Genomic DNA, 10,772 nt, shown 5'->3' on the forward strand with positions numbered 1-10,772 from the left:
AATGTTTTAAAAATTTATACCTTATTTTTTTTTTTTCCAAAGTATATAATTTTATACTTCAGAATGTCCAAATGGTTATTTTGGATTCAGTTGCGAAAAAGCATGCCCTTACCCATACTATGGAGAAAAATGTCTACACACGTGCCAGTGCAGTAGGTTAGCGTGTAATATTTCCTATGGGTGTACCAGATTTACAGGTATTTGAAACACGTTTTTTTTTAATAAATCACCATCCACAAAAAATCGATAATTGTCCATAAAACGATTGTATTACACACTACATTTATTTCTACATTTGTCTATATTTATAAAATATATCTCAAAGAAATGGGAATTTCAAAAATTGAGTTTGTTTTTATTCTCTTACGCATTTTTTTTCTAGGGTATACAGGAAGTCAGAATTTGTTCTCAACACTAGTCAATGATGGAAAGCATGATCCATATATAGGATTTCTTTCCTACCATATAACTAATATCACAGTGTTACCCTTGTCAAACATATCAGTAACAGTAACCTCTAAACCAAGATCCTTAGACAATCTTCTGCTCACAGCAATTTTGTTTGCAGCAGCGTCCGTAATGTTGGTGGTTGCACTACCACTAATTCTTTATTGTGTTCTAAATAAGAAGACGACACTATTTAAGAAGAATGATTACGTTTCTCCTGCTATTATAGCTCATGCCAGAAATGATGCACAACAAAATACCAATGAGTACGAAACTCTTGGGTATCAAATGCTATTTCAGGGCGTTGGTAATCTTTCAATTTGGTACGATCGTAGAAAAGAATCATACTCTATAAATGTTCTATCATCAAGGGACATTTGTGACAAAGAAGAAAAACCACAAAGGATGGCATCAAATCAAACAATTGAAATAAATCCCCTGATTGCAGGTGATCAAGATAACGCCTATGTGCTGCCAAATAATATAGATACAGCATCATCATCAGATGTACATACGTTTAATGATGAATTTCACGCAACACCAGAATCTGACAGTAAAAGCACCAATGTGTACGTGACGGTTATACCCTCAGATTAATGACACACGACCTTATTAATTCTCAACAATCTAATGAAGGAAAAATGATACATGAATATCTTACATGTATCTTAGTTATCGACGACTGCCATACAAACTCAGAAGAAAACTAACAAAATTTAACACTTTATGCAAGGCAACTCTTGAATTTTTTTTTAGCTATTGCAGGTGAATAAAATCGATGTTTATAACATATTGAAGAAATGCTGGACTTCCAAAAGATTAGAAAAATAAAAAAAAAAATGGAAAATAAGTATATAACCTTTTATTTATTCATACAAATTCTGATTTATAATTAGAGAAGAGGAATCAAGTGCAGCAATATCATTAAAAAACTACTGAAGCAGACTGGAGGCCTGAAATAAAAGAAATATTCAAATCATTGAATGTTGAAAGTGCATATATTATGTTACCCAAACGAAGTTGGGGAACATATTGTTTTTACTCTGTTTTTTATTATTATCAGCTATGCGTGGACAGATTTCAAAGATTATCTCAGGGAAGATGCATCTTGAGAATATCTCCAGACGTGTTTTTCATTTTTTCGAAATTCACTTCCGTTCGCGATTTTGGGAGATTTTTGTATTTTTTTAAAGGCATTTTGTCCAGCAGTTTTCTCGAGAACGGCTAAAGATATGAAAGTGAAACTCACTGAGGTGATAGAACGTCGAACTCCATTATGGGCAACGACCTTTATTTTTCGTCGTCGGCACTTCCGGTCGCACACGGAAGTGAATTCAAAAAGTCAATTTTTCAACTTTTTTGTTTTTCAATATTTTTCTTTAGTATTTACAGGGATTATAGTGTGTATTATGAGAATTCTAAGTATGTATTTAGTATCTTGATGCGTGCATATATCGATCTTTTTTTGACAAAATTTTGTGCAGGCGATTTCTCGAAAACTATTCAGCGGTTTTTCATGAAAGTTTCACAAAAAATGTGTCATTATATGAAGTTGTTACATCCGAAGAGAAATTTGAAAAATTCGCTTCTGGTGCCAATTTATTGACAATTTTCTCATTTTAAAATGCGATTTTGTCGCGCACTTTTATCGAAAATGGCTGAGATTATTGTTGGAGATGATAGATCGTAACTTTCTGGTTTGCAGAATCGCCTTTTCGTGCGTCGTCAGTACTTCCGGTCGTTACGAGGTGCAAATTAAAAAAAATCATATTTTCTTACTTTTTTGGTTTTCAGTATTTTTCATTTATTTTTGGTATTTTAATAGAAACACTCCTTATAATGCTAACTATATAATTTGTTTGAATGTTGGTAAATCTAAACTCTAGATATTAGCATTCAAAAATCTGAAGCGGCTTCAAAATGGCAGCTGTCTCAGTCAACGCCGACATTTCGCAATAGGGGTTTACGGAGTCAGCCGAGCGTTTGCTTTAACGAAATTAACATAAAGATAAATGAAATGTAAAAGACTACTTGGATTGTCACGTCGTAGTTACGTTGCAATTCTGTGTCAAACTAACGTCTTCTATAATTGGTTTTGGCTGGTTTTCAAAGTAAAAAAAGAAAAGACTAAATGTTCAAATGAAATTTGATACCTAATATATTTTGTGTATCACGGAAAAACAGATCTTATACTCATAAGTAATACTTTCTCAAACAAGAATAGCAATTAATTTTGTCAGTATAAATATTAACCACTGTTTTTCCTATGCATACTTGTGTCATTTTAAACTAATAAATTAGACAAAAATAATAAAACGATTTTTTTTAAGATCGCTTCATGGAGTTTATTTTAGCATTCTTGTCTCAAAGACCTGATTCAAGTTATTGAGCATAAATGATATCGGATACCTGACCGTCGTAGGGCGAGCCATGTTTTCCGGCGAAACTTTTCAACCTTTTTCGATGAACTATTCGGGATAGTTCACTTTGAGGATAAACAGAAATTGAAAAAAAAAAATAAGACCTTCACACCTGTTTTTCTTATGTTTCCTATTATTATTATTTTTCCCTTTTCATAGTACACGTGATTTCTCCGAAACTACTGAACCGATTTCAAAGATTTTTTCAGGAATGATGCATTGTTGCAATATCTCCAGACCTTTTTTTCATTTTTTTGAAAATCACTTCCGGTCGCATTTTTTGTCCGATTTTCTTTTTTTAAGTTGTCATTTTGTCCAAGCATCTTCTTGTAAACCACTCAAGATTGAATCATGATATTTTCAGGGATTATAAAACATCTTATTGAGTTATGCATGACGTCTTTTAATTTCGCATCCGTCACTTCCGGTCGACACAGGAAGGGATGTTTAATTTTAAGATTTTTTGAAAAATTTAACGGGATTGATTAAAGGCAAATAGAACATATATTTTTATTCACAATCCTCAACAAAAAGCATCCATCAGAAGTACTTCCGGTAAAAACCGGAAGTAGTCGAAAATTCAAAGTTTTTCCTTTGAATCAAAATAAATCAAATAAAACGATTGAATTTTGAGTTTTTCAATTTTTTTCTGACTTGCTGACTGTGATGTCAGCCGGAAATAATGCCGGAATTGTCAAAAGTCGTCAAATGACGTCACTTCCGGTCAAAACGCGTAATTACTTTTGCACCGAGAATAGTTTGGCAAGAAATATACAACAAAAGTTGTGCGTAATTATGAGAGCTTTCATATAAGATTAAGGAAAAGGGGCTGGCCCCTATAATTAGGCCAGGGGTAAATAGATCATAAACGTTTTTTTTTCTGAGAGCTAAAAATATTAATTTTTTAATGGTAACAGTTATACTATGAAAAATTTTATCTGAAATCATTTCGAATTGATGAAAAACCCTGTCATTTGGTATAAAGATAAACAAACTCCAAACTATATTTGTTTTTTATAAAACAAATATGTGGGAAACCTTACATGGACAAGTTGTCTAGCTACTGTAGCCAGCCAAGCCTTTACTGTGCCACTAACGCACAGTTTTAGCAGGGACCTATATACTAACATAGGTCCCTGGTTTTAGTTGATGCATCAGTAAGATATAGTGTTGATTCGGTGTTTCTCTGTTTTCTTTTTATGCAAGTAATTTAAAATGTGATGTATGTACACAACAAAAGGTGAAATCAAAATGGGTTTTTTCTGCATTTGTATAGGTGTAAACAACGCGCGGCATTGTGGGAAACGGGAAGGTACTAAAGACTTGATATGCTAAAATCCTGATTTGACCTGATTAAAAATTGTCAGTAATATTCCAAACAAATGAATTCTTGTATAACATAATGCATCATAGTCAAAGGTCTTTAAAATAAGACATTTTAAGTACTCAATATTATCATTTAATTTAAAATAAAAACATCGGGTAATTTCAGGTCTTTAGTACATCCGGGTTTCAGTGTGTCCCATCGAAATCGGCAAATCGGACACATGTTGATCATGTTTACAAAGTGAAGTTGAGGATTTTCTCACCATACAAGCCGTATGTAAACATGCACGGACATTTTATCTGCAGCTCAAAGTACTTTATCAATCCTCTGGAGCATTATTCTAAGCAAAATTATCCGATTTATATATTCTTGTGTGAATTGTTTACGAGGAAATTCCGACTGTCACAGTAATAAACAAGGATGAACACTCTTGACTCTGTTTCGGATTCCCCAGTGATAATTGTATCGAATGATTAAAGAGCTGACGGTTACATTTTAATTTATGATTGGCGTGGACCATGGGAATGAATTCGAAGGTAAGATTTTTGTTTACCTAAAATTTACATTATATTACTATGGCAGCTTAGAGCATTTATCAGCTGTCGATATTTTTAGAAATACACAGACACAGCGATATATTAACTGTTTTACAGTTCAGACGCTCTCAGTTAGCCTTTTAAAATCCCCACAGCTTTAAATTTTATTTAAATATGTGTGAGCATGTAATTTCAACAAGACTTGCTTTCAACATGTTCAAAACAAAATGTTTTTCAACTAATAATATGTTGACGGGTGTGATGTTAGGGTACGATAAGCATGGTAAGGGCAGATACTTATTCACTTTTAATTTAGATCAGGCTTGTCAAACCGCACTAGACATTTGGTGCATCGATGCATGTTCACATGGACTGAGTTCAATTCAAATTATTTTAATTCGAATTAATTTACTGCGCATTAAATTACTTTGCATTAGCTCCTTGTGAACACTAACATGACTAAGGTAAGCTAATTCCAATTAAATTTTGAGGCATGTGAAATGGCAAAATTAAGTCAAATGCTACATGTTGGTGGTCAGCTTTAAGTACTTGTGCTATTTTTGAGTGAAAAACTAAGGAAAATATAGTGTTAATCACTAAAATGTGAAAACAGACACTGTGACATTATGTCAAATACATCTGTTTATGCCTAAGGTGACATGATTTGTAAATGATGTCATAAAAGCCTAACTGAAGCCTGCATGACTGTCAAAGTAAAATTTTTATTCGATTTGGTTACTTTGCATTATAATTAGCTGTCATGTGAACACAGTTTGATTCGCATTAGTTTGATTTGCATTTAATTTAGTTTACTTCGCAATAATTTACTGCGAATTAAACTCTCCGTCTGAACAGGGCACTAGACTCTAAAGTCACATGACGTCGTAGTGTAAGTTTGGCCTACAATACCACTTTAAAGCTTGAATGTAGCTCAAAGAAGCAAAGCACTGTGGGTCCAAAGTTACTGCAGAAAAAAATTTAGTATAATTTATTGACAAAAAAATTGCACACAATATAATATTGCTCAGTTAATTAAATCAATATTTTATTATGTCATATGTATGTTTCTTAGTTAAATTGCAAAAGAAATTTGTAAAAAAAAAAAAAAAATGTAATAGTAGAGTTTGCTTTTTTTTGTGATAAGGCTGCAGAAATGGTTTGTTTGTTAATTAGCCTATTGAAAATTTTTCAGTCATTTTATGATGCCACCACTTGGGATAGTAAGCTGCAAATATAGACTTGTACTCAGCACTTATTGCCTTTGAGAAGTAAGGGATCCTTTTCGTGCCAACACCCACACCTACTGTGACACAGAATCTCGGTTTATACAGTCTCTTTGGAGTAACCTGTCTCTAGCATTTAGCAGTAAGTATCAGCTTCTTATTGATACTTTGATTGATAATGTTATCATGAGAATCTCACTCATTCACTCATTTAATATATACTGGTGAATAGCTTCAATATGGACCTTTACTTGGAACTCAGGGTCATTATCCTAACATCTACTGTGAGGTTTTTAGGGTCTAATTCACTACAAATGTTGGGTGCATGGTTAGGGAACATAACTGCGTACATGTTTTTGTCTTAGGTTTGATGCAGTGAATTAAAATCAAGCCCAGCTTCATGATTATACATAGCGATTGCCCTACCACTAGGCTACCATAACAGACAATGATGTATTTGGGTTATATAGTAAAAAACGCTTAGGCAAACACTTATAATGAAAAGAAGCTTATCGAAAATTGAATTTTATTCCCAGTCTTTTTAAAATATATATGGAAAACTAAATGGTGTCCTGATAAGGCAATTTGTTAAAGTGTGTGTTAGGAACAATGTGCTAACACAGTGTTCTCAACACTGTTAGGCTAAGGCAACTTAGAACAACATGCAGTTGTGCTGATGCTCAACATGCTGCCATGCTAAGGCCATTCCAAGTTTTTTCTATGTTTAGCGTCCGTGTGCGCCTTGGTTTTTGACACCCCATGTTAGAAAAAACACACAACATCAGGAGTCCTGAAATTGATTAATTTAGGCAAAATTGTTGAATTTGTCAATTTCTCCAAATAATTCTGTACAGTAAGTTATATTTGGTGTATTGTAAGCATTTATTCCTTTGTTTTTGCTTAAGAATAGACATTTCTTCTATTAAAGTAGTTTAGTTAAATCAAATCATTGAAAATCATTTTAATCCTGTGTTTTATGTTTTGGCTTCTGTGTTGTTTTTTTTGGGAATAGATTGGTAGGTTTTTGAAAGATGGGTGGACGCTAAACAGAGAAAAAACTTGGAATGGCCTAATACAACTTTACACAATCTTGACCTACCCTACATTTTACCCTGACCCAAAAAGTTTTTATTACATTTTCATTTTTTGGATAACTATTTTTCTAAAATACTGAAGTTGACCAATGATATTTACAGAATTAATACATCACAAGTGTACAGGTTACCTTTACTTTATAAATCTTGATTAACAAACTTGCTTTGAAACTGTTAACGTATCATTTTCTTGTTATTACAGTTATTACATGCTATATGTTCTGCATTCATTAAATTTTGAAAATAAAATTTTTTCTCAAAATAAAATTTTTTCCCTACCTACCGACCCTAATTTTTTTGGTCAGGGGACAGGAAACAAGAGTATATTTTATTTTGGCCTTATGTGTAAGCTTGACGGCGTAGTGTAAACAGCCTGCTGAAACTTTGTTACAAACGCACTAAGTACATTGTCACCGTGTTGTCATAAGCACACTAGCCCATTCTGATAAGCGTGATAGCACATTTTTACTTCACGCTAGCATGTAAGTGTCTTAAACAATTAGCATGAAATAAATAATAATAAAATATTTTTGTTTTACACAATTATTTTGAATAAATTATTCATTTGCTGTCATAAACTTAGTATTATTGCAAAGAAATAATTTGTTTATTTCAATTTCAACAATCAAACATATCGTGATAATATCGTATCGTGGCATGGTGTTTTAAATGAGCTAGAGCAGCATTGTTACTTTGGGCTAGCTCATTGTTTCTTATGCGATGCTGTTTTGTCACTTCATTAGTGCATTGTTCCTAATGTGCTGTAACACCTTTATGAATGGCCTTATCCTGACACATAAAAAATCATAACCAGATACCATCTTTCTGACTGATTAGTCGGTTAACAACTGTTAACCATTACCATTCCTAATAAATTTTGACATGAACAAGTTATGTACATACCCTTTATTTGAAATCATGAAAAACTAATATGTTATTTATTACATCCTCAAATGACTGCCTGTAAACCTAAATTTATAAATGATTATAGAGTAGTTTTACAAATAATACACATGCAGAAACGTGACAGTATACATTTATTGACTGAGTTCGAGGGCAACATGCGTTTTGTCGGACCAAAGAACCAAACTGTCTGCCCGAGGCCGTTAGGCCGAAGGCAGACAGTTTGGTTCGAGGGTCCGACAAAACGCATTTTGCCCGAGAACTCTGTCAATAAATGTTTTGTTATACCTTTCATTTTATTATATATTTTTTGACATACATGTATTTTGTACTATATTCCGTAATGTAACATTAGATCTGTCATTGTTTAAAACCAAAGAATGAAAATGAGATTAAGCTCCGCCCATTCTGTGACGTAAGCAGTCCAACATCTCTCCGAGCGGTCCAACATCGATTTTTTTATGCCCGCTCAGCAAAACATTAAAAATGTTAGACTTTTTTCTGTATAGATTTGTATAGGAACAATTTTTTAAAGGTATAACAATATCTTATAACTAAGTTTGATGGTTTATCTTATCTGATAAGTTGTACTTTTAAAAAAAATCAATTTCTTTTGATAGGTGTGACTGTCATCTGAGTACTGAAATTTGATGCCAAGCATGATCATGATTTGCCAGAAGAGCCTCTTTTGGGAGATGACAAAGAATAAACAGCAGAATGAAATTGAAACAATCAACTGAATCAAGTCTCAGTTTAAGAAGATGATTTTAAATATATCATATTTAAATTTTGATTTGAGAAACAGACATAAATCCAAAAATATGATTATATCAATTGCTTTCAGTTTTTCAAGATAAATAGATTTTGTTGCAAAATCTAATATGTTTAATTTGGAATAAATGTTCTTTTAAATATTTGTCAGATCTTGCATGTTTACATCTGTATTGAGGTCTTCCGCTTCCAAGGGAAGACATACCAATTCTAATGGTAAAGATGATAGAGGTCTGTCTTCAGTGGCAATATATAAGATCTAATATGTGTATTTTTACAGTATAATTGAAGGAACATTGCTATCTTGGCATAAACAACTAAAGCATTAACAAATGTGCATGATTCAGAACAAAGGACATGTTATTTCAAACACAAGATCAAAGAGATGTCCAGTCACATTTCAAAGTCAACAAAGCACAAAATCTGTTTACAGTTTAGCTCATGTGAGCTAAAGCTGTAGTAAAATTTTGAAAATTCACCCATTATCATCTTTATCTTAAATTTTTGGCTAGAAAAAAATTTCATTTCCTTTATATCTCAAAAAGTAACAATTTGTAATACGTCAAAGAAGCAAACAAAGTTAAGTCATTAAACTTGGCACCAGAGCACGCGTTTTTTTCTCTTGACAAGTTTTTGGATTACATTTGATTTAGTGATTTTCATAGGGTCACACATTGACCAGCAAAAATTTTTTTAAAATTTTTTGCTTTTAGACAGAAACATCATATTTTCAGTGATGATAGAGCTACATTGTTTTTTTTTCTACCGATTTTGTGACACTGATACCTCTCTCTTTCTCACTTCCGGGAAGTGCAGCACGTCGGCGCTCGCTATGTGCTTGTCACACAAAATCCCATCGGGGGATTTCGAAAAAAGAATTGGGAATTTGAATTTTCACACCTTTTTTGCAATATCTTTTTACATGTTAATATTTTGTAAAGACATTAAGAACAAAAGTTGTGAAGAATATCACGATCTTTCAAAGGATATCAACTATAAAGGGCTTGCCCCTATAATAACGGGAACTTAAAGGGGCCAAATTTTTTTCCTTAATATCTGAAAAAAAAATTTGAATTTGTAATACGTCAAAGAAGCAAAGTTGTTCAAAATGTCAAGCTTAATCTATTGAATTCGTCAAAATGCGTCTGGTGACGTCGCTTCCGGTCAAACCGAAAGTCATCAGAAAGTGCATATTTTTGTCATTCTTGACAAGGTTTTGGGTAACATATATCACTGAAGGCATAAAAGTTAATTTTTTGTCAATTCACATCACTTTTGGTCAAACCAGAAGTAGCCAAAAAAGCTTATATTGCATTAATTCATAAAATTGAAATTATAAAGTCACTGGAGACAACATAGCTCATTGCTTTTTTTAAAATGTTACAGGTGCACTTCCGGTCAAACAGGACGGAAGACCTACTCGTTGCTTTGCAACGAGCTCGGCTCTAGTTATTCTTATTTTTCTTCCTGGGAAAATTTTGTCCGCGAGTGATCTTGTAAACTACACATCCGACTTAGGTAAAACCTTTTTAGGGTTAGTAGGGATGTTATGTAGATTTGCCGAACGAAGGTCATTTTGCGCGCACGTGCTTGCAAGAGCGCGCACGTGCAACACGTGAAATGACCAATATAATGGATATTGCTGTAACTTTTCTTTTTCTTGATGAATTTTTTTGAAACTCATAATGTAAGGATACATTAGTAGTATAGACAAGATGGCATGGTCAAAATAGCAAGATCTCACGCGCATGCACGTGCGCTTTGCTCTGATTGGCTGAAACTAAAGTCTCAATATCTTTCTTGTTTCTTGTCATAATCTTTTGAAATTTTGGACATAGTACTACATTAAGAAGATCTACAGCATAATATATAAAATATTTCATGAAAGCATGCGCATGCGCGCGTGCTGCAATCTGATTGGCTGAAACTTTATATGGCTATATCTCCTTTGTTTTTTGACGAAATGCTTTGAAATTTAAAAGGTAGTCATGCATTAAGATATCCTAAAATATGATATAGAAAAAATTCATGAAATCACGCGCATGCACGTG

The 10,772-nt window shown here is 33.0% G+C and overlaps 1 protein-coding gene and 1 long non-coding RNA gene across 3 annotated transcripts; both read left to right on the forward strand.

Annotated features, from left to right (window-relative positions):
• Window positions 1-62: 62 nt before the first annotated feature.
• On the forward strand, window positions 63-1,060 carry LOC134272360 (uncharacterized; the record flags this gene model as incomplete). The annotated part of the gene is made up of 2 exons (XM_062754608.1): window positions 63-197; window positions 383-1,060. Coding segments are annotated over 2 exons (797 nt in total), but the record flags the coding sequence as incomplete, so codon positions are not given.
• Window positions 1,061-3,918: 2,858 nt separating this feature from the next.
• LOC134272358 (uncharacterized) lies at window positions 3,919-8,866 on the forward strand. Of its 2 annotated transcripts, XR_009993173.1 has the most exons (4): window positions 4,010-4,024; window positions 4,144-4,730; window positions 5,923-6,095; window positions 8,571-8,866. It is a non-coding gene; the product is annotated as an uncharacterized LOC134272358 (long non-coding RNA). The 2 variants fall into 2 exon arrangements; XR_009993172.1 differs by having other exon boundaries at window positions 3,919-4,730.
• The last annotated feature ends 1,906 nt before the right edge of the window (window positions 8,867-10,772 follow it).

This window comes from Saccostrea cucullata, unplaced genomic scaffold (genome assembly GCF_032062105.1).
Source record: "Saccostrea cucullata isolate Sc308-1 unplaced genomic scaffold, CSIRO_AGI_Scuc_v1 ctg8200, whole genome shotgun sequence".
Classification (NCBI taxonomy): Eukaryota; Metazoa; Mollusca; class Bivalvia; order Ostreida; family Ostreidae; genus Saccostrea; species Saccostrea cuccullata.